Source organism: Cryptomeria japonica, chromosome 9, assembly GCF_030272615.1.
Source record: "Cryptomeria japonica chromosome 9, Sugi_1.0, whole genome shotgun sequence".
Classification (NCBI taxonomy): Eukaryota; Viridiplantae; Streptophyta; class Pinopsida; order Cupressales; family Cupressaceae; genus Cryptomeria; species Cryptomeria japonica.
This window is the reverse complement of record NC_081413.1, coordinates 731,641,309-731,666,499: the sequence shown is the minus strand read 5'-3', so window position 1 is coordinate 731,666,499 and position 25,191 is coordinate 731,641,309. Positions and strand designations below refer to the sequence as shown.

At 38.4% G+C, this 25,191-nt stretch overlaps 1 protein-coding gene across 1 annotated transcript in view; it reads right to left on the bottom strand.

The window, feature by feature from the left end:
• Positions 1-25,191, bottom strand: part of LOC131038678 (uncharacterized) — a 126,533-nt gene that overhangs the window by 64,685 nt on the left and 36,657 nt on the right. Inside the window, exons 3-4 of the mRNA XM_057971194.2 lie at positions 8,217-8,277; positions 7,688-7,983 (exon numbers count right to left, since the gene is read on the bottom strand). Of these exons, the coding sequence (XP_057827177.1) occupies positions 7,688-7,983; positions 8,217-8,277 (357 nt within the window). The remainder of the gene's footprint in view (positions 1-7,687; positions 7,984-8,216; positions 8,278-25,191) is intronic.

Genomic DNA, 25,191 nt, shown 5'->3' with positions numbered 1-25,191 from the left:
ACCTTACTGGATGAGTGTCAATTGCCAACAAGAAATTTATCCACCTAACGAAATTGCTGCTGGGAGATATTTTCCTGGATGCAAAACACCGTTATCGGACAAAAAAGGATATTGTGACTATGGTGGTAGTGTGGGGACTGGAGCTGGGAGATACCATAGATAATGTGTTGTGGGTGGTGCGGTCGATTGTGGATGATGAATGGCTAGTGGGTTTAAATTCAATCTTGGAGTGGGTTGTGCCTAGTGTGGGGTTCGATGTGAGGGTGTTGATGACCCTGCATCAGCCGAATTGCATGAATCGGTTCCCTTCATGAGGTGGCCAATGGCTTTCAACTGAGATGAAAGGCGAGCAGAGGCCCTCATTGCTTGGGATTCTCTGAAAAACCTTCTCAGGCAGACGGAGGCAATGGGGGGTGGTGTAATGGTGGCGGTGGATGGAGATGGTGGCGATAATGGCATGCGAAGAAAAAGGAAGAGACGAGGCAGGGCACAAAGAAGGAATTGAATGGTAGAAGACGTGGGTGAAGGCATGGTCTGGTGCATTGTCTTCATTCATCTTTGTGAGTCATGGCCTCTCTCTTGCATCAGCGACATTATGTCTTTGATTCTCTGGTAGTTTTGCATCGGGGTTGGTTTTTTGAGGGGTCACTTCTGTGACAATTTTGGTTTTGATGTAAGCTTCATGCCACAGATGTAATGGCCGGGGGGTTGACGGTATATTTCACTGTAAATGATATGTGGGTATGGCATGGTAGATAGGGTTTTAGCTCTGTTTTTTGTTTGCACAGAGCTGGAATGGTAATGATACTGTGTTCCAGTAATTGTACATTTTCAAATTATTAATAAAATATACTATATGTTACCAACCAAAATAAATAAATAAATAATAAACTAAATTAAATAAAGCAAGATTTCAATTTTTATTTTGCTGCACCCTTGGGCACTCGCACCTTCCTCTCATGCTGATATTTATATGTGTTAGTGGGTGCCAAACGAGGCATGGTTGGATTTGGATGATTTTCCAGTACAACTGGCACCTCCAGGACGAAAACCCTGCTGGTGTGAACTGGTTGACAAAACCATAACTTATGTTCAATTCAATCATACATTCAGCCCTGCAAATGCCTAATCAGTTCCTTACATTTTCTGGGCAGATTTAAAGGCCATTGTGGGTAGAAAACAGAAATGGTACACAGAGGAAGGACAGTCCAGTTTGAACCATCATTAAGCACCATTCTTGGTGCTCATATTGCCAGTGCACAACTATACCTAGCCATCATTGGGAGGCACCTGCAACTACAGTCATTCCAGGTCAATCTAGCAACAATTTAGTTGCTGATCAGATCACACCAGCAATGAATAAAGGAGGCAAATACCGACAGATTTGAACCAGATCTACACAGCAGTGGATAGGGTGGTTGTCCCCATTCATTACACCTGCAGAAGTCAATTCCAGGATGCTAAGACATTGAGAGTTAAACCCCTCAATACTCAGTCAACCATAACCTGCACATCCAGACGCATATTTGCAGACCAGGTCTATTTTGAGTTGATGCTGAAGTGGATGGCAGTTGAGAACCTAGCAGATCTAGGGTATCTTGCTGAGCAACTGATCCAGTCTGAACCAAAACAAATTCAAGGGCATCCCCAAGTGCATAACAGTCCAACATTCGTTCCTTACAGAGGTATCATTTGTCTATGCACAATGAAGTCTGCCTTTAGCTATTTATGCTGCTGTTCTAATTTGGGAACCCACTGATGAATTTGTTGTTGTAAAGACATTTGGTTTTCTCCAAAGTGACGTGTGCATATTATTTGCAGAAAGTATTATGGACTGATTTCCTTACATCTGGGTGCTTGTTTGAGAAATATTGTTTCAAATCTGATTATTCATGCCTTTACAGTTTTCTGATTATCACTGTTAGGGTTTGACAGATTAATAACAGCTGTTAGTTTTGAATTGAGAACTTGGAATTTAGGAAACGACCCTAGGGTTATTACATTGGTATGAGAACCAGAATCCTGCCAGCCTGTGAATCATCAGAAGTTTATCATTTTATCATAGATTATATCCATTGCATGTCATTCATCTGCAGTTGCATATCAGTGTTTAGTGTTTGCAGGCCAGAAAGATGAAGACAATACAAAAATCCATGTTAGAAATGTTAGCAAAGTTACAGGAATTGCGTGAAGAAGAAAACACACACACACACTTGTACTGAGAGAGGGGGGTGAATCAGTATACGAGAATTTTCACTTATTTAAACTTTAGCAATCACAAAGCATTAATCAAAAGCATCCACACAAGTAAGATCTAACAATAGTGAACACAAGATGCACACACGATTTATGTGGAACCCCTTACCAGAGAAAACCATGGCAAAATATTGCTTTTATATATATCTTCTTACAAGCTCCGTAGGCACCGACCCACAAGAGACACCAATCCCCTTATAAATGTGCTCACATATATGATATATATATGCTGTAAATTCTTCTTTATTCTGTCTTTCATACAACTGAAAATCTGCATCACAATCTTGATCAAGCCTTCAAAATACCTCTCACAATAAAGCATAAGACCTCCTTGAATATCTTCACAAAAATGAGATCAAAAGGATCTCTTAAATATGCTCAAATATTTAACATATAACTGCTGTAATAAGCCTTTATTTTTGCCATTCATATACTTAAGATCTGCTTTTTATTCTCTTATTAACACGCACTCTCCACACAAATCTTATTTCTTTTCACATCTTCGTATCTAAATGAAGAGATGCAACACTTCACAAAGGATGCATTGCTTTCCAAGGGAGACACCCTTCCTTTACTAATTGCTATCTTTCTTAAAACATAATCACTGTTTTAATATAAACTTAATTGCTGCTCTTTTATTCTTTATCGCTGTCATTAGCAATATTTATCGCCGCCTTAGGAGATCATGTTAGTCGCTGCCTTTGGAAAAATATATTCACTGCTGTTCATTATTCATGACTATTCTTTACAAAATTTTATTTAACTTCACTCAACAATATTAATCAACTTCTCTATTATAGCCTCTTGTTCACTAGCATCAACACTGGTGTTGGGAAATATGAATAGATCTTGGGCTAAGACTATGAATACTTGGACCTTCACTTCTTACAATAATGTTGGCTAAAACTCTGACTTCAACTTCTACTATAATTGCACCTACAATATCCTTGACTATGACAATCATAGCTTGGACTTCGGCTATAACAATGACTTTGACTTCGGGAATAGGTACTTTGATACCTTGTCTACACTAACAATCTAACCCTTATGTATAAATGAGAGAAAGGATTACGAAACTCTAAACCATCAAGCTTCCTTATCACAAACTTAGTATCTTCATAGGTTATATAGTCCAGTACCACTTCTTTTGCAATATACTTCAGCAAAGCATACATCAATAGCACGTGGCATGTGATCCTTTAAATTTTGGTAAGATGCTGAAGAAAGTAATCCATACAAAAGAACTCGATATCCAAAGCATCTACATGTACTACTTGAATGGCTACCAAAATAGTAGTTACCATTGTCATAGAGAATTGTTGATATCTTGGATGAATCGATCTACTCATTCCTTCATCAATATTTTTGGTATATTTCCCAAAATTCTTACTTGAATGCTCTATATAAAATCGTTAGTTTTGTATCGCATCCTTGGTACCTTGTAAACATGTTGACATATCCATCGTTCCATCTTCAAACTTCTTATCATTTTAACCAACATTATCCTTGAATGGCTAACCATCATCAATTCCAGATGTTCTTTGCACTTCATCCTTCAAAATATGATTCTCAATTGCAAGTAGGCAAGATCCTCGTATTAGCTTTTTGGTGATCATGGAAGTATTCTTGTCCTCTCCTTCAAATATGTTATCTTAGTCATGCTCATTGCCATTCACTAAATCATTGTAGCATTAATTTCCATTTGACATCAATGACAATCATGTTTTCTCACCTTTGACATAAATGACAGCTATTCCAACACATGAATATTAGAAGGATTTATCACAAGGATGAAGGATTGAGAGAGAAAGAGAATGTTTTTGAAGGAAAAAGAAAAATCAGATTTGAAGGAGATAGCTAGGATGGTAACCAAGAAGCAAGAAGAACAACCTATACACCCACGACAACAAGATGAATGGGTGAGATATCACGCTGATTATATCGTCCTGAATCCTGCCATTTGTCATGACGTCTTTAGACAAGTATTACGATATGAATGTCACGTTAGCATGACTCTACTTGTCGAGCATGATACCAACGGTACTAACACTACCACAACACAAAATAGAGTAAAAAAAATCATGAAAATCGAGCCTAGGACCTTGCTAGGTACCACAAATATCTCTACTTCCCTTCCAAACACGTAGGAAGGAAAATGACTGTTTCACTTTGGATCAATGACAACTACTGCATTTCATAGTTAGCAATGGAAGTCAAAAGAACTTGATTTATCTTTAAGCGATTTGAAGAATGAACTTGCCACTGATGCCTCAAGCACAACCATACTCCATTGGATGGTTCAATTCAGGCACCAGAAAACACATCACTCAACAATGTCAACTAGCATACAACATCAAACCTCTTTAGGATATAATCCTTTGTGATGTTGTGCCAATAAAGGTATGTGATGTTTTACTTAGGCAACCATATCTTTATCCTAACATGTAGTCTATGAAGAAAATCACAGATATTTAGTAGAGGATGTCAATGATTGAAGATATTGCATACCAGAGGTAAAACAATCACTTATTAACACCAAGCAATATAAGAGTATAGTTATAGAAAGAAATTTGTGCTTTTAATGGTGATATCTGAATGGAAGAACATCTCAAGGTAACAAAACTCATCGCAACTCCTATAGTAGCATTGGCAAAGACCACAAATTTGAACTACAAGATGGAAAAGTACAACGCTATCTTTCAACCACAAATAGGCACTCCCACACATTATATTGTAAGGCATGCCATTCCTCGACTAGCTTTGCCTAATGCTTCTGGATCATTTCTATGATCAATCCATGAACTTGTAGAAAAAGAATGTATCAAATCAAACTTATCACCTTGCAGAAGCCATATGGTGCTAGCACAAAAGAAACATGGCACATGCAAGTTGTTCATTGACTATAGAGCTCTCAACAAGATCATTGTGAAAAATCAATACCCTCTTCGAAGGATAGAGGACTCGCTAAATTAGTTCCCCATTGCAAAGTTCTTTACCAAGACTGATCTTAAGTCTAGGTACCATCAATTTCTTGTTGAGCCCACAAACATCTAGAAGATAGCCTTCAAGGCCAAAGAAACGTTCATCTAGAAGATAGCCTTCAAGGGCAAAGAAAGGTTCATCTAGACAGCAACACGATAGAAAGCATTTGAAGTCTTGAAATGCAAACTCTATTCCATGAGAATCCTTGCACAACTATTTGAGATGAAGATCGATGCTTCAAATTATGCAATTGGAGCTATCCTCACTCAACATGCTTATTTGGTTCATATCATAGTGAGATCTTCACCATGTCAGTCAAAAATTACCCAGCATATGATTATGAGTACTTCGTGCCATTGTTCAAGCATGTGCGCACTGGAGCATTATATTTTGGACAAGGTCACTATGATCCAATTGCAAACTGTCTAAGGCATTTGCCAGTTCAAGCTCCTCTCTATTCTTGAGACTTGTAAACCTGATGGTGGAAATCTATTTCCATGGGCTTCCCTACAACCAAACACAATAATGATCATGTCCCTGTAGTGGTTGATGGATTTTCCAAAATAGTAATTTTAATTCCTTGCAAGAAAGCCATCATAGCTCTAGAAACAACTAACCTGTGTTTTCATAGTGTCTAGGAATCCTAGCACATATCATTTTAGATATGCATAGCAAGTTCTTGAGCAATTTCTGGAAAGCACTTTAATCTATGCTAAACACAAAGTTGAGCAAATCCACTGTGTTTCATCCCTGGATAGTTGGACCAATGGTAGTAAATAATATGGCAATAGTTCATCTTCTTAAGGTGTACAATTCAAAGAAGCCTCACATTTGCGATGAAAGTCTATCATTTATTCAACACAGCAACAATAGAGCTCTACAACACAACCCTTTTCAAGTTTAACTTGGCTTCCAACCATTGGCACCCATTGAAATAGCTTATCTTATGCCCATAATAACCATATCAACCCCTTCACCTTTAAAGGAAGTTAACAAAGTTGTTCAATCATTGAGCATATTCAACAACAAATGCAAACCATGCTACAACAAACTAATGCAAAGTACAAGCAATGCCATGACAACACACAGGGCATTGCACGCCTTACAAGTTGGAAATCGAGTCTAGCTATATCTACAAAAAGAAATACTAACACAAACTTACCATGAGATTTGTCCACTTAGTACAAAACCCATACCATTACCAAGCAAGTAAGAGAAAATGTATTTTAGCTCCATCTACCTTTGTACAGTGGGCAACATCCAATTTTTTATGCATAATTCTTGCATCCTTTCCTCCTTTTTGGATTCTTCAGATGTTGTAGAGACACTTCAACAAACACAGATCAATCCAAAATGTAGCATTCCATAAAAATTGGATAAGTCATTGACACCAAGGTCAAACAAAAAAAATAAACCCAAAAAATCCCTCTCTTCTAGCTCAACGAAGCAAGTCAAGTTGTTTCTCAAACAAAATGGTATGCATAAGCTCATTGCAAGTCAATTTCCAGATCTTTTATCACATGTGCCTACAATGGGGACCATTGCTCTTCAAAAAGGGGTAACTGATCCTTGAGGATTTGGACCACTTAAACCTATCGCAAATCCCAAATGTTGCAGATGGCCTTTTTGGTTTCATTAGCAGAATCCTCATCCTAATAGACACCCTTGGCACAAACTAAATGTCATAACTCCATGTTGGCAATACTGCACAACTTGATCTAGTCTAGCAGTTATAAGAGGTTGTGACAGTTGCAATAAGAATATGAACCATCACTTTCCAACTGACCCATCCTATTCCTTTCTGTTGTATAAATAGGTACATTGTCATTCTTTGTAAGGCTAGACATAGATAGATGGTTGAATAAGGATAAAGACATTACATATGTTCTCACAAATCATGTACAAAGCTAAGCCTAATACAATCTTTCTATTACAGTTCTAATTGTATGCTTTCTATCTCTGTTGTTCAATATTTATTTGCATATTGTTAAATCGCCCTATCACAAATAAATCTTCCACAATAATAACCTAATTGAATCTCTTTGATTGGGTTGTCCACTGCACTTTACACTTAGGCGCCAGATCACAAAGGTGCATATTTTCACTCAATATACTGAAGATAAGGGTGAAAACATTTCGATTCATTGTTTCTGATGCAATATGTCATACAGCGATATGAGTTTGTATAGATTTCAGCTTCTTTTACTCAATAAATGATAAATTGAAATTTCTTTTATTGTTTTGTATAATACAGTTGTCAAATATTAATTTTTATATATTATTTAATAATCATCAACCAGCTGTCCCCAAAATCTGGAAAAAAATTACCACCCAAAACCCTTCCCACACCCCCACATCGAATAAGATAAAGTCACAATCCAAAGAAAAGTTATTAAGGTGACTACTTATCAATCACACTGCAATCGACAAGAAAGCAAATAAAATTTACCCTCAGAGCATGAAGCAATAATTGTACTGCCATCTGCATTTCCATAGGTTGCAGAAATTCCAACAAGTGTTAAGATGCCTTTCTTGTCATGCACTTTCTGCTTTTCCCATTTCACTTCAGGCAGGGGAAGTTTAGAATGTTCATTAACATCTTCGGATGACTTACGAGCTGCTTCTCCATACATGGATAAGGAAGATCCAGAAATATTATGTGCTCCCACAACTAGCTGTGATGCTTCCTTACAAAAAGTAACTGCTACTGGATGGCTTCCACTTGGCATATTGATCCGTAGGAACCTATAACAGATCAAATAATAAAACGTTAGAAGTAGCATCAGGGATCACTTGCATAAGGTTCACATACTAAACAATAAAAACACATAACAAATAAAAACAGACGAATAAGCTCACAAAAAAGGAAAGAACCAATATTAATATCCATAAATAACCAAAGTAGGTAAATGGGACTACAAATGGCAACACATTGCAATAGTCAGAACAAGGGTAACAAAGGATTTTGAGTTGCTTACTTGAAACTTTTGCTCAATGCATCATCCAATTTAAATACCCTCACTACCCTGTCTGCACAAGCTGTACATAGATATAAATGACAGTAAGGATGGAGGAAAAAGAGCTCACTGATGCAATTTAAAGTAAAGTAACATCTGGCATTATGACATAAAATAATGTAGTCCCACGACAATATATGCCGCATACTTGAAAGCTGAAATCAAGCAAAACCTGGAAACCTTCTGAACATGGGATTTTGGCACAGTTTAGATAAGAGCAATCTTCACATCAGTTTAAAATTATTATAATGACTGATTATGGCCACGTGATATATTAAAGTTTATTTAGATTTCTAAATCTATTTCACTGATTGAACATTATTCAACAGCAAAGTTTTGCATACATCACATGGATCTGGCAATTATCTTGTTGCGCATGGTGAATCTTGAAACTGAAGGAAAGATTGATAACAATTATCAATTAATTGTTTGATATCTTCCTACAATTTTATTAGATGCAATTACGGATGGGATAAAAAAGATTAACAAAAACTAAAGTTAGTATTGTCTGCATGTAAGGCATACAAAACACAATTTTTATTTATAGGTGTTTATCTGCAAGCAGTAGTATAGTCTCACATTGATTGGAATTTATAAGTTATTTCACAGTGGGACTAATCAAATTGATTAAAAACTTTGCAATTTGATAGGAATAAATACTACATTTTAAGTTTATCGACAACACACCAGGCAATTCTGATTTTTCATACTCAGTATTTAGCTTCCAGATTCAAAATCTCCAATAAAAATGGCATATAGGATCTTTATATTTTGGATATATATTATCAATATTTTTAAAACAGGGGCTTCTTGATATGCTCCAACCCTAAATCTTACTCGCCAACTAACGAATGCAAACTATCCACACAGAAGAGCAACAAGGTCTTCAAATCATCCCTTCACCCAGGCAGCGAGACTATTGGGCGTTGGTACCACTTCGATGGGGTGAGGGAGAATGCCCAAAGGTGATTTGAGTGCTAAGGCATCCAAGTTTGAAAGTGCGCAGTTGAAAAAGGTAAGAAAACAGTTCACAGGCCTCACAAAATCTCCCATGAATCTCACATCTAAAACCCTAATGAATCAGACTATGATGCCCATGAGAATAACAGGTTTTCTAGAGATTTGAATGTCAGCATGGTTTTGTGGACAACCATAGCAACTCATTCAGCCTACATGAACATTCAAAATCCCATCTCTAATAATTCAATCCACTCTCTACTCCTGCCTTTCAATCCCTGGAAGAGATGTTTTCTACTTCCTTACACCCTACTATTCATATTCCTAAGTTTACATGGATGAGGGGATCATAAACCACAAAGTGCCCAAAACTGTGTGATCTACTTACATTGAAAACAAGGCAGAGGAAAGAGGTCAAGGAGAAAGAAATATTCATCTACCACTAAGCAAAGGATTTCTTTTGTCATGGAAATTTTTCCCCACAGTGAAAGGAAAGTTATGAAAGGATTAAAGGGAGATAGAAAAATAAAAGATAACACGATCCTATGAAAGGATTAAAGGGAGATAGAAAAATAAAAGATAGCACGATCCTTTGGTTGAAAGGAGAAAAATGAAGAATGTTTATGAAAACTCTTTTAAAAAGGAGAAATAAATGTATTTATTAAAATATTATTAAAGATAACCATTGTGAAAGTGTGATGGTTTGGGAACCACCCTCATAAAGCATTTATGTGAGACTTGGAAAGGACATGGAGATCATTCAAGTAAGAAGAAGGTGGTTTGGTGAGCTATGGGCATTGGAGAAGAGAGCGCACAGACTATGTTCCTCTTAGGGTACAATGTACATCCAAGACTGTCCTAGATAGGGCTTTTGTGCAACAAGCACACACTATGTTTTTACACGGATTTTTAAAAGTGTGCCATAGCTATGAGGTCCAATACAATTGAAATCTTCATAGGTTGGGAGTGACCTTTCTAAGTGTTGTGAATCAAATAAGTACTGAGATTACTATTACTCAAAGATATTTATAGTTATTGTTGAGAAACCCCACTGATTTCTTGTCAAATAAACATCCACATACACTTGCAAGGAAAGGTTTATTGTTGTTACAAGGTCTGTTATAGTTTTTGCATTGTATTTCCCTTTGCTATTACAAATTTGAGGCACTTATGCATTCAAGGAAACCACTACATTTCACGAAATGAACATGCACTTGAAATACAATCTAAATACTTTGAAACAGTGAATAAAAGTTTATTTCAAGTCTTCCGTAGTACTTTACAGGTGATGACAGCCAACATCAATCTTCAAAAACCTTTATTTCATTGCTTGCACTTAGCAATTGCCAGCCTCAAACAGCCAAATCAATCCTGAATCACCAATGAAATCCCTGGATCCCAAACCAGTCTAGGAGGTCTATAGTTCCTTCTGCCTGGAGTACTATACAAATGGTCCCTTGCAAATGAAACCTCTTGATGTCTTTCTGTTAAAAGAGCAACCAAACCTTGTAAGATTTCAATCAACTCTTTGGAAATTCGCCCTTCACTATTGTTGGTTAACAGATTTGTCACCTAACTCTATATTCTCTCGCCCATGGAGGTGACAACTGAAACTAACAATTGGGCCAGGTGTAATGATATTTTACACCCACTCTCTGCTTATTTTACAAATTGCAGCTACCTTCTGATAATATACAAAGAATAAATTCCACGTTTGCTTTTAACCAAAAAGCAAATAAGGTAGAGCTTTTAACTAGAAAGCTTTAAAAAAGTGAAGATCATAATAGAATTATAACTGAGTAGGATACAAAGATTCTACCGTGAAAACACTTAAGATTTATCACATCCATAATATCACCATTCGATTTGTTCAAAGCCAAAGTATTCATAGCAATTTTTCAAATACTGTTTTCATAAATCATCTAACAGATATCGAGAAAAGATAACCCAAATAGCAGAGTATTCAACATAGGAAGAATAATCAATCCATTAACCATAACTCAAAGTTTACGATCTATGAATCTGCATTCAGATTTCTTTCATTAACATCCATTCAAAAGTAATCAAGTATATGGAAAAACAGCCAAAAAGATTCACTTCATAAACATCTATCCAACATATAGATATCTTTCCTAATTGTCTTGAAACTAACGGCCTCTTAAAGATGACCATTTTTAAAGCAACAAAAAAGTTAACATAAATTAAAAACAAGATAACGGCCCTCCAGAGCCAATAGTTTTTGGGTATCCAAACAGGGAAGAAATATAGAAACAACAATAAAACAAGAAATCAAGAAATGATGATAGCCCCATATCCTTAGCTCCTTCTCCTCCACGCGGTGCCTCCTCCGCAGCATCGTTCGCAGGTGCTTCTCGCACTGCTCATGCCAGCATTTTTTCTTTGTATGCCCTATACTTGGAAATGATTGGTGTAACTGATCTAGCATTGGGGTTTACTGTGATATTCACCCTCAACTTATATTTACTCAGCTTCCAATCCGCTTCCATGATTTTTGGGTGCACATCATCAACTTCATTTTTAAAAGTTGGGAGATAAGATGCCAAGTTCTTCAAAGTCTCCATTGTCTTCTCACTTACCCTTTCGGCAAACAATTCCTTAATTATTCTTGTCTTGAAGCTTTGGGACACATCAATGCTCTTATGTAGCTTATCTCCATCTCCTTCAAATATATTTACCTCCAAAGTAGACAAGTTATTCTTTAAACCTTGATGTCTAACCGAGACTACGCCAGGATTGATCTTATTTGTGTATCTAGTTCATCAATTATGGAGATTTTCCATTCTAGCATATCTACCCATGTGGCAGACTCGTTTTCACTCTAATTGCTAATTCAAAACTTTGAAACTTCTTGCAATTCATGAAGGATCACGGGCAAATTATTTCTCCCCTTTTACATTTTGTAGATCACCGTTCCAGGCCTTCACTTTTCTGATATCAGAGCATATGCTCTCATGGATTCCTCAATGCATATTATTCCATCCAATATGATTTTACTAGCCCACTTATCTACTACTAAGGTGATAAATTTACTGCTTTTGATTTGTTTCAATTTATCGGGGTCCAACCCCTCAATAGGAATACTCGCAGTTTGATTCGTAGGCTGGTCACTGATTTGCAAAATGGATTGAATAAAGGAAGTCAAAGAGCTCACCTATTTTGCAGCACTAAATTCTTTTGCACCTAGAGTTTGACTCTTTTTGACAATGCACCCACAGAGAACTTCGCATGATAGATATCCCCTTCAATAGTAGTCAGACCCAAATCCACTCTACGCAGGCTAAAGTCCAACTCTGTGACTTTGTGTTCATTTTTATCTCCAATGGGGTCTGTGATTTCCAAGAGTCTGTGAGCTGAGATAGGATCGGCAATCATCTCGGGCATTCTCCTGGCCTTCTTAGGCTTGGACTTTCTTGTAACAATTTAGCCACTATGTCCACTTCCATATCTAGCATAGAAGTACACCTCTTTTTCTTCTCCACAACTTTCTTTAGCCACGGAGGTGAGGTAACAACGGATGAATAGGGGACACTAGTTATTGCATTAGTGGGTGGTGGAGGTGCAAAATCAATAGGAGCAGAATCACCGAGTATGGAGAAATCAGAACTATCAAAGAAAGTGTTGGCAATATTATCTCCACCAATCTGGTTGAAGATAAAAGAATCATTTTCTTGGGCAGTGCCCGCAATAGTTGACATGTTCTCAGGTGCGGGGGAAACAGGAACAAAAACTTCTTGGTCCGCCTTTCCCTTGGAGGAGGTCGGTGCACCTTCTTCACATATGGATTTCAGCTCCATAGTATCCTTTGGTTGCTCTCCATCTCCTCCAAATTGGGAATTACTTCTTTGGGGAGTGGGATTTGATATGGTTGGAGCCTTAGAGGTGGCTGAATTATGAGATGCACTCTATTCGGGGTTTGGCGTACCCTTTGATGCAGAGGAACCAATGAATTCTTTTGTCTTCTTCTCAGCCCACCTCCTTGTTCTTTCCAACAGATGTGAGGTCCTATTCTATATATCCATGGTATTCTTGTCTGACTAAGAAAGCTGAGGGAGGGGTATAAGAGCAATATTTTGAATAAATTTCATCAATCATGTCCAAACCATCATCAACCAAATTTGCAGGAATAGAGAGAGGTAGCTTAAAGGCCCTGACTTGATCCAGAGTCAACCTCATGTAGTCTCTCCTCTGTACCTCCCTAGCATCTAGGCAATCTTCCCAGTAATCTTTTAGTCATCGCTTTACTATCATAGTAAGGCCTCTGTGATAGAAACTAAAAATTTGAATTTCAATAAAACTTTTCCTGCCATCTTAGCGGCCTCATTGCTCTTGCAAGCAAAATCCATCAAGGAAATGGGGAATAAATACCCTTTCTTCTTCATGTGATCTATATACTTTACATTTACCTTAGCCATCTAGCAGCATACTTCCAAAACACAAAATAATTGGAATCATATTTAGGCAATTTACACAGGGTATCTTCAAAACCCCCAATCCTCAAGTAGGAGAAACTATCGAATTGAATGAAATAGCTGCCATACTGAGTCACCAAGGTTGTTGCCTCTAAAGAAAACCTCTTCTTCGGCAATCCTTCAATCCTCTTAATTACTACCCACAGAAAGGCATCATTGACACAAAGATAATCATCCCTACCTTCTTTTGTAACTGCAAGAAGTATTCATACACAGGCATATCTACCATTGGAGACTCTAGGGTTTGCAGGCTGAGACAGGTCATTTCTTTGCTTGCAAGGATGTATATCAACAACGAGCACATATGGAAAGAAGCCCTTCAGCTGTGACCAGCTAGTTGTTCATGCAAATGCTAGCTTATTAACCTCGCCCAATCAATGTATTTATTATCACCACAAATGACTATCGTGAATTGGCACATCCAGAACGAAAAATCCTCTGATACAGCACTTCTCAAGGAAAATATAATTTCTAGGTTTGGTGTCCCGCATAAAATTGTGTCGGATAATGCAGCCGCCTTCTCTTCTTATGAGGTAACCCACTTTTGTTTTGATTATGGTATTATCTTAGCACATTCTTCTGACTACTATCCTCAAGGTAATGGTCAAGTGAAATCAAGTAATAAGAATTTTGTTACCATCATACATAAACTTGTGAACGAAAATCACAGATCCTGGCATAAGGCTCTATATGATGCTTTATGGGCGGATAGAACTACTCCCCAAAAGAGCTATTGGCATGTCACCATTTCAGTTGCTCTATGGGGTGAATGCAGAGATACCTATTACTTTAGAGCTTCCCACTTTAAAGTTAGCTAAGGCAATTGAAGATGATCCATTTGAAAATGCCTTAGATAAGAGAAAAGTGTTCCTTTCTCAGTCAGAAGAACAACGAACACGGGTGGTAGACCGGATTGCTGAACATCAGAAGCAAGTTAAGGTTCTTTTTGATAAAAAGCAAAGCAGAGAGAATTTCAGGTTGGTGATAATGTTCTACTTTGGGATAAAAGAAGAGAGCCAAAGGGTATGCACGGGAAGTTTGATACTCTTTGGCGTGGACTTTTCACCATTCATCAAATCGCTGATGAAAATAGTTTTCTGCTGGCATATCAAGATGGAACTCCATTTTCGCTGTCCTACAGTGGACAGCATTTGAAGCATTATTTCGAATAAGTTTTGTGCATAACTCCATGTCTTTGAGTCTTTTTCTTTTCCTTTAGTTATTTTTTATTTTTGTTTTGGTCGCTTAACTTTGTTGCCCAATGGCCAAACAAAGGCACTTAGAGATCTAGCTTCTATTCCTCTCAATCTTTCAGAGGACGAATGAAAGAAATTCCCCAGTTAGAGCTAGTTGTTGTCTTAATTTTTGAATTTGCAAAAATTAAACCACCCCTACAAATTTTTATCCAAAATTTGTAATTTTTGTTTGTAAGGCACACAACTTACGAGGTTCTAAATCTTGTATTTGTTTATGCCTTATAGCTAGTAGGCGTTTTTTTTAGGAGAGCGAAAATTCTCTCTTAGTCAATTTTTCTCTCATGCCTTGGAATTTCTTCATATTGGGCGCAATTTTCTCCTTGGGGAGACATTTCTTTGAATTTTGAGTTTCTCGAATTATTTCCCCTTGCTTTGAATTCCTTTCTCAATTTTGTCCTTGGCAGTTGTTTCATCGCATCGAAGGAACCTTGATTGCTTGAAAACTTTCCTCCTTAACACCTTACTAGCGCCCTATTTATGCCTTTGGGCGGAATATGCACATGGAGGACTATTCCTCCTCAACACCTTTCTAGCACCCAATTCATTCCATGAGCGCCATTTCCACTAGGAGCAGGAAAATTACGTTTGGGAGGAAATTCCTCCCTTACTCCTCTTTAGTGCCCTACTCCAACCTAGAGCATCAATTCTACTTGATGGAGGAAATCTTCTCTTGGAATAAAATTCCTTCCTTACTTCAATCCAGAGCTCTACCTCTTGTCTAGGCGTTATTTCAATGTGGAGCAGGATTTTTGACAAATTTTGGAATTCCTCCATGAGGTCATTTTAGCACCCATGCACATCTTTGAGTGGAAATTTGCTAGGGAACGGGAGTTTGAGATTTTCAAGAAATCCCTCCCTGACCTTTGTTTGGCACTCCTCTCCTAGGTTTGGGCACTATTTTCACTTGCAAGAGGAATTTTGAAATATGTGATCTTTCCTTCACTTTCTCATTTTGGCACCTTGCCCCTATCCTTGGGCGCTATTTCACTATGGTGAAGGATTTTCTGAAAATTTTGGAATTCCTCCATTGCCTCCATTTGGCGCCCATTCCTCATTTGATATGCATTTTGACCAGGATGAAGGAATTTTGACAAACTTAGAAATTCTTCATTGCCTTAGACATTTTTGCTCACCACCTCAAATTGGATGCCACTTTTGGAATGAAGTGGAGTTTTCCTACCTTAGAAGGATTTTCATGCTTTTTCCACTTCAGGAAAGAATTTCATACTTAGCAATTTTTTTCTAACCACTTGTTTGTCTTTTCAAATTTCTGTATTTAGACATGGATTTTCAGGAATGCTCTGCCTTCAGTGTGTGCCAACTGCCTGAGATGGACCTGCCAAAGATAGACTTACTAAAAATATTAAGTACTTCCAAACATCAAATTAGGACAAACCGGGACAAGGACACTTAATAAAAATAGAAACTGCTAAAAATAGTAAGTTTGATTTTTGGCAAAATTAATCTAACTTGGGGCGTAGTGAAACTTACTAAAAATAGTAAGTGCTCAGAATTCGCTCAAATTTCACTGGTAGCTTCCTTGAAGGAGTCTGACTTCATTGCAATGCTCAGATTTTCTAAAATCCTAAGGAAATGACCTCAAATCTAAGTCTAAAGGGTAAAACCCTAAACTAGACAAAACAAGTTCCAAACTTAGTCAAATTTGCTCAAAACACTTGCAAACCTTATCAGAATTCACCAAAAACACTTGCAAACCAAGGAGACCAAAGGGATTGCTACAAAAAGACCCAAACAGCCAAAACCAAATGACCAAGAGGGCCTAAAAAGTAGGGGGTCCCCATTTGGAATGGGGTGATGTGTGATTGAATAACAACACAACCTTCTGAAGATGAGTGGACGTCTCTGAAGTCTGCCCTTCAGAAGTTATAAATCTGAAGAGTTTATTTAGTTTTGGCCTTTTTGCTTTTTGACTACGAACTAGAGTATTTGGGTTCCCGCCTCCACAAGCGAAGGCTCCCTTCGAGTTGCTAGAGTTGTGGATTAAATTCACATTTTGCTGTTTTGAATCAAGAGGCGTTGATAGAAACAATGCTAAAATCACAAGCAAAGGTGAGCATTATGTGATGCATAGTGGTTTTTCCTGCAAACATCCCTTTTGTTAATCAACTAAGTAGTGTTTCAAGACACGTGGCAGCTCCTCACTCTTTCCTTCCTTTTGAATTCCCGACTTCCCTTCAAGCAATGCAAAAGAGACATGTGGAGCATTTTGTGATGCACAATGGTTTTTCCCACAAGCATCCCTTTTGTTAATCAACTAAGTAGTGTTTCAAGACACGTGGCAACTCCTCGCTCTTTCCTTTCCTTTGAATTCCCAACTTCCCTTCAAGCAACGCAAAAGAGACATGTGGCAGCTTTGTGCACCACAGGAAAGGTAAAAGCCAAGAAACTTTTGGGAGCAGCACTAATCTCCTAGCATGCCACTTGACACGTTTTCACTTCTTTCAAGAGCCACTTCAATTGGCTCGATTTTAATGTGCACCATTGGTTGGAGAAAAGAAAAGGGGACAACCTGCTCTTCTTCAACGACGAAGAGTTTGAAGCCCCTTGCATGCCGCACTTTTGTTTCTTCTACAATAGTTTTCATCCCATGCATACCTCTCCCTCAAAGTTTGAATCATGAGGCAATTGGTTGTTGCAACTAGCCATCATTATGGAATTTCAGGTCGGAGGTTCCACTAGGTTTCTGTTACCTGGGGATTCCCACCGACCTGCTAAGGGATGGCTCTATATATTGGTTGTTTTTCATTTTGGAAGGTGTTCATGAATTGAGAGTTGTAGAACTATGTTATAGTAATGGCTCTATATATTGGTTGTTTTTCATTTTGGAAGGTGTTCATGAATTGAGAGTTGTAGAACTATGTTATAGTAATTTCTAGGAGTTCGTAGTTAGTAGTAATATTAAGGAAAAATAGGAGTGTTTTAATTTTGCTAAACCCTAACAGGTGCCCCTCACAAAAAGGATTCTAAATATTTTAAGTTGTGTCAAAAAGACCTTTTTAATTTGTTCTCCCCATGCATACCTCTCCCTCAAAGTTTGAATCATGAGGCAATTGGTTGTTGCAACTAGCCATCATTATGGAATTTCAGGTCGGAGGTTCCACTAGGTTTTTGTTACCTGGGGATTCCCACCGACCTGCTAAGGGATGGCTCTATATATTGGTTGTTTTTCATTTTGGAAGGTGTTCATGAATTGAGAGTTGTAGAACTATGTTATAGTAATTTCTAGGAGTTCGTAGTTAGTAGTAATATTAAGGAAAAATAGGAGTGTTTTAATTTTGCTAAACCCTAACAGGTGCCCCTCACAAAAAGGATTCTAAATATTTTAAATTGTGTCAAAAAGACCTTTTTAATTTGTTCTCCCCCAAACAATGAAGAGGATGTGGTGTTTTGTGTTCAATATTGTGGAAACATTTGCTTGCTATTATTTCTAGTTTTGCTTCAGTAACTTCTAACTCTATGGTTATGATTGTTTTTTGGAGTAATCAATCGTGCATTTTCTCTTTCAAACCTCTATGAAGGTTTTATGAATTAAGTTACATTATGCATTACTGAAAGTGAACCTCATTAAATTCTAGCATGTCACCTTACAATAGACTTACAGTTTCATGTTTATTCCTTTCAATGTATCTCCCTCTCACTTTTTATCCCCCATTTAATATACAAAGAGTCGCCTTCTAAAATCCCTAAGGTTGTTTCACTAGTTGCAGTCCCACACCTCTGAAACTTCTGAATTGCTCCCTAAGTGTAAGCTTTGGAGATCAACAAAGGTCATCATCCATTTTTGGTGGGAACCCTTTAGACCGATTTGTTTCATGGTGAAAATTTATCGTCCTTATTGTGTTGAAAGGTCCTTGGTTGGAATTTGCTCCAAGAAATAGAAAACTCCATGCTTCTTGATTTCTTGATGGCTTCTTGGAGTGTTGATGGGTCAAAAGCTTTAGCCCATCCCCCCAACTAGCCCTTCACTAAAAAGAACAAGTCTTCTTTCTAAGATATTAAGCACCATCACTAAAAGTCTTTGTAAATCAAAAATGTAGGCATCAACCATCCCATGTTGTCTCAATTGTGTCAATTCTGAAAACTGCAATTCAAGGTCTTTCTTGTCAAACTTTTCAACATGTTTATTGGTAAATTCATCGTAGGTGGTAATGAGATTGTGCCCTAGGGTTACCAACTCATGATACCATCATTCAAAAGCTGCTCAATCTAAAGTCCAAAATGTAGCAAATTCAGTTGCCTCTTCTGCTAGCATTGGTATCAAGGACAAAGAATTGTCCAATTCCTAGCCCCATGAATGAGCAGTACTCTTATCACTCCCATAAAAATGAGAAAGTGTGACCTTTTCCAAAGCTTGTTGATAATTTCTCTAAAGAATAGGACATCTATTATCTTATCTTCCACCACCTCTCTTCTTCTAATTCATGAATTAATCAAAGAACAAAATGTCATGAATCTCCACTAGAAAGGTCACATATTCTACATAACTTGCCCTCACTTCATCTACCAATATTATTCAGGCTTCATGGGTAATTTGAACCTGCTCCCTATGATTGAATGTTAGTTAAAGGGATCTTGAAACAAACCCAACAGCAGCCCCAACAATGTGACCATTACTATTTTGTTAATTGTTGGCGTTAGAAGAACTTTCTCCATTCTGACAAGAGATGCATGAGGCACATTCTAATTCATTTTGACAAAGAGACGAGACATCATGCCAAGCATGACATCAAATTTGATGGTGAGCCCTTCATGCTTCCTAGGTACCTATTGTCATTTTATGACACCCTTGGTCCATCAATAAGAACCGATCAAAGATACGATCCATGGACCAATGCTGCCCTAGTTGATTAAGGAGAAAGCAGAAGAATCATGAAGTGTGAGGTGTTGCCTTGCCCGGACGAAGTTCCTCCCTTAGCCTTTTCTTCCTTCCCCGGAATTCCGGAACCCTGAGGTTCCGAAGTTCCTTCTCTTTGCCTTCTCTCGCTTTTCCTTTTCCGAAACTCCGGAACCCCGAGGTTTCGAAGTTCCCTCTTCGTTTTCTTCTTTCCCGGAACTCCGGAACCCCGAGGTTCTGAAGTTCCTTCCCTTTGCTGCCTCTCCTTTCTTTTCTCGAAACTTCGGAAACCACAAGTTTCCGAAGTTCCCCCCTTTCTTTCCCCTCCTCTTTTGTTCCCCGGAACTCCGGAACCCCGAGGTTCCAAAGTTCCTTTCTCTTCTTCTTCCCTTTCCCGGAACCCCGAGGTTCCAAAGTTCCTTTCTCTTCTTCTTCCCTTTCCCGGAACCCCGAGGTTCCGAAGTTCCTTCTTCGTTTTCTTCTTTCCCGAAACTCCGGAACCCCAAGGTTTTGAAGTTCCTTCCCTTTGCTGCCTCTCCTTTCTTTTCCCGGAACTTTGGAAACTCCAAGTTTCCGAAGTTCCCCCCTTTATTTCCCCTCCTCTTTTGTTCCCCGGAACTCCAGAACCCCGAGGTTTCGAAGTTCCTTTCCCTTGCCTTCTCCGGAACCCTGAGGTTTCGAAGTTCCCTCCTAGCCTTTCTTCCTTCCTTTCTCCGGAACTCCAGAAACCCGAGGTTCCGAAGTTCTCTTCCTTTGCTTCCCTTCTTCCTTCCCGGGAACTTCGAAACCCCGAGGTTCCAAAGTTCCTTCCTTAGCCCTTTTTTTAGTTCCCCGAAACTCCAAAACCCCGAGGTTCCTAAGTTCCCTGCTGCTCTCCTTTCTCCTTCCCAGAACCCCGAGGTTCCGAAGTTCTTTCCTTGTCTTCCCCACTTCGGAAACCCGAGTTTTTGAAGTCCCTAGACTTCTTTTCGGCTAGCAACACTTTTGGATGGCGTGATCGACACTCAAAGCTTTAAATGCTCTGACAGCTTTGGTGACTTATGCACCTTCTTTTGTGGAGCCACAGGGCTGCATTTAATGCTTTTGGCAAGATTTCCATCAAGAGAGGTACGGGGCCATGCTTGTTGTGGTGACTTATGTCATATCTGCATACTCTGACTTTGGAAGGTCAATCAATCCACCCTTCTCAGGGTTGCCTTTTCAAGGCATGGCTAGGTTGCTTGCATGCACAGAAGTCAAGTGCATGCACTTCCTTGCACTCCCAGACTGACATGCAAGGGTCATGATCACTCTTGTAACCATTTTTCTATATAAAGGTTGTTAAGCCTCATTGTAAAGGGTTCTCTCCCTGCTGGCTTGAGCTATTCTATGCTCTCCCACTTCTCTTGTATTTATCTTGCATTTATGCAACTATAAGTTTGACCATTGGCCATATAATGAATTAAAATCACCATTCTTGCCTTCCTTCAAAGTTATGAATGCTGTGTATGTTTCCTTACCTTCATCATAGGTGTATGTTTTGTGGCTCTTCTCTCATTTATGTCGTGTTAACTTATTTTTGAGTGCAACTTGTGGGAAGCCTTCTCCCCTCTTGGCATTCAGCGAATTCTAACCTCCATACATGCATTGGGGTCACTCATACAACTTAAGTTTGTGCATCTCTTGGGTTTTTTAGTTGATTCTTTGTGCCATTTCGGGTAGGGAGAGGAGCAATCTCTTCTTGGTGCATCACCTCCTTTTATTTCAAGGATTTCTCTCTTCCCTTTACCTCTGCAATTTGTTAGGATAGGCCTAGGAGTTAGTTTGAAGTGTTGAGTTGGTTCAACACCTGCACCTAGATTGAGAAGAAGTCGGCCTTCTCCGGAGATTCAACCCCCTTGCGCAAGGTCCCACACTTCGGGGTTGTTTCCATGTTTCACAAGGTTGCTGAGTTGATATCTCGGCAAGGGTGCAAGCTTTTGTGATAACAGTACCCATCAAACAAAATTTTACTCATGGAACTAGCTCGTCAGATGGTGGCGGTGCATGAACACCAATCTAGTTTGCACAAGACTGGTTTTAAGTTCTCTATCACTATTGGGAGATATTCAATAAATTCCATCTACAAGGCTCGAGTCATGGAAGAAGAAATGAATAGAGTGACAATAAGGTTCTTCAAGGCCAGAAAACACTTTGACTACAGAGGTATGAAGAACAAACTAAAGAAAAGTTACCCTCATGTTCATTGAGTAGAGGATGTTTGGATCGATTGTAGAACGAAAGAGGAAAGGCTTGATAACTGTCGCCTTACTCTAGAGCAAATTGAGAACCTCAATCTTGCAGATATTCCTGAAGATCTTGAAGATGATGGAGACATTCTAGATTCTACATATGAAAAGAATAAGGTTACAAATTCACCTTTGCCTCTTATTCAATGGTCCCAAAAGGAAAATATTTCAGTTGGGGCCAGATTTCAGAATATCCTTGCCAACACCAATGTTTGGCTTACACGAAAAGGGATTCAATTAAAACCTTTCCAAACTAGATCAGATGATGACACTACAGGGCCAGTTGGGAAAACCTTTCAATTTAGAACTAAGAATAGAAAAGACCTGACAGCTCCAAAGGTTCCAAAATTCAAATTCACAGTTGGAAAAGGTAAGGATAAGAATCAAGGGGAATCCTCAGCTTAGGACACTCAAACACAAGATGATGTTGAAGAAGAATTGCTCGAGGAAGAAATTGAATAAGAAGGAGAAGAGTTAGAAAAGGAACAAGATTATCCCTTTGCTTGGGCAGCATCTAGGCGGATGGCTTTTAGGATTGCCTCTTGTAGCGTGGAAGGATCTAAGGCACTAACTAAGCCACGGGTGTTATCGGACAACCCTTCTACAAAAAGGTTAAGTCTCTCCTCGGATATTCCCAAAACCATAACTGCTAGTTTTTGAAATTCAGAAATATACTCTTCAAGAGTCCCTCGTTGCCTTATTTTGGCTAACTCCCTAAAGTATTTTGGGGGGTGAGTTTGATCAAACCTTTCAATAAGTCTCCTTTTGAAAGACTCGTAGGTTTTTATGTTTTTATGATCTTGTATGATCAGCCTATGATGCCACCAATCATGGGCAACCCCATCTAAGTGCAATATGGCAAATGTATGGCATCTTTTTCTGTCATGGGACTAAGGGTTAAATAGGTTTCCAACTTTTGGGTCCATGCATGTGCTGTAGTTTTCCCCGTCCCATCAAAATTTAGAACGCTCAATTTTCCTATCTTGTTTTGGATATCATGGTTTGGGCGGTGGTCCCTCTCCCTTTGCGAAGTCTTCATTTTGGTCTCACAATAAGCTGGGAAGGGGATGCTCCTTTTGATCTACATTTGGGTTATTAATCTCTCCATATTTTGTTGAGAATCTTTCTCCAAGTATGAAAGGAGGCAAGGTTGTCTTGGGGGTGGTCCCATTGTCACTAACTAATTGCCTGGAATTTTCATCCCTATTGTTTCCTTGGTTTGGTCTTAAGTTATGCATGGCCTTGCTTATGTTTTGCAAGGCTAGGAGCATGGCTTGATTTGTTTGTTCATTTTTCTCCATAAATTCTCAACTCTTTCCATAATCTGCCTTCTTTCTCTTTCAAGGGCCCTTAAGGTTCTTTGACTTGGTTGCATCAACTATTGACCCCCCAGGATAGCAGGACGATGCTCTCATACCACTGTGATGTCCCCTAATTAGTTATGCTTTTAAATTAACCTAAATTTACCCAAATCTAAAGTAGGTAATTAAGTAAATGGGAGTACCTTTGTATCTTGTTTTCCTGCAACACAAAATATACGAAGTATAACTTATAAACTGAAACATATGCTAATGAATTAGATTAAATGATGTAAATTTTAATGTATAATTACCATTAGTATTAGATTTATTAGATAAAATCAGTTTGTTATATTTGTTAGACAAAGTCAGATTTATTGGACAAAATCAGATTGTAGGTTAGTTGCTTTTCTTAATTATCCAATTCCTTAGTACACTAGGGTAGGCTAGTTGGATAGGGTGTCCAAAAGATCCTCCATCCTAGGGCCCAAGAGCAGATGCTATCTCCTCCTTGGCTCCATATGGCGGGTGTTAAGCATCCATCATGGAGTGGCGTGCCCAGTGAGGTATCCTATCGTCGTTCCCCCTCATCACAACTACCTTCCCTCTTTAGCCCAAGAGCAGATGCTTCACCCCTCTTGGCTCCATGTGGCAGGTGTTAGGCATCCACTATAGAGTGGCGTGCTAAGAGAGAATCCCTCAATTTCAATGAATCATTTATTATATTTATTCAATTCATCTCATCAATGAGTTATTTATTATATTTATTCAATTCATCCCATCATGACAATCAATTATATCTGACATAATTATTACATTATATTACACTACATTAGTGCCTTGTGTTGGATTATCATCAATGTTTTCTGTTACTGTTACTTTGTATCAATATTAACCATTTATTGTCATTAGTCCATTAAAATCTTATTATTCATTATATTATTAGCATCATTACAATAATTTGTGTAAATTAATTTTGAATATATATAAATTATATATATATATTATTAGCATCATTACAATAATTTGTGTAAATTAATTTTGAACATATATAAATTATATATATATATATATATAATTTGCCTTTTCACTTATTTTAATTGTCATAAATCTGTTTAAGAACATCCACCTTAATTTATATTCAGTGATGCACATTTGGACTTTACTACATATAATAAACTGGCTGATATAATTTTATTTTTTTTTAATAATGCCTAGTAAACTTTTTAACGTGACTGGCGACACTGGCATGACACGCCCTCCAGCTCCACGTGAAACGCTTTTGACCCAGAGCTATGAACCGATGAGGCCACAACACGGGGACCTCATCCCCACACTTCACTTGTTCAAACCCGCGAGCACAACGGCCCAGCGAAGACACAAGGCCTGCGAGCACACAATGGCCTAGCAGGGGTTTGAACCTTGGTGGCCACTTCACCAACGAAGTGTTTTAACCCCGACACTACATCTCCGAAGACAACTGGCTGATATAATTTAACATTACTCAGAAAATCATATAAATACATACCTATTACTGTACTGGCTGTCCCTTCTTATCCTCCTTCGCAAACTTAGCCATTACCTCTCATGCTTCTATATCCCAATTGGCACAGGGACGGGGGTATTTATCCTACCCCCCATTGTGGTGGAAAGCCACAACAATCTATTTGGTAGCGTTTCTTTTTGAAGGGTTGCTACACCTTTTACCAAGCGGGCCCCTCCATTGTTAAATTAGAACCAGAAAGATAAAAATTCAGAATCTGAAAAAAAAAACAAGAGACACAAAGATTTATCCTGGGAAAACCCTCCACCT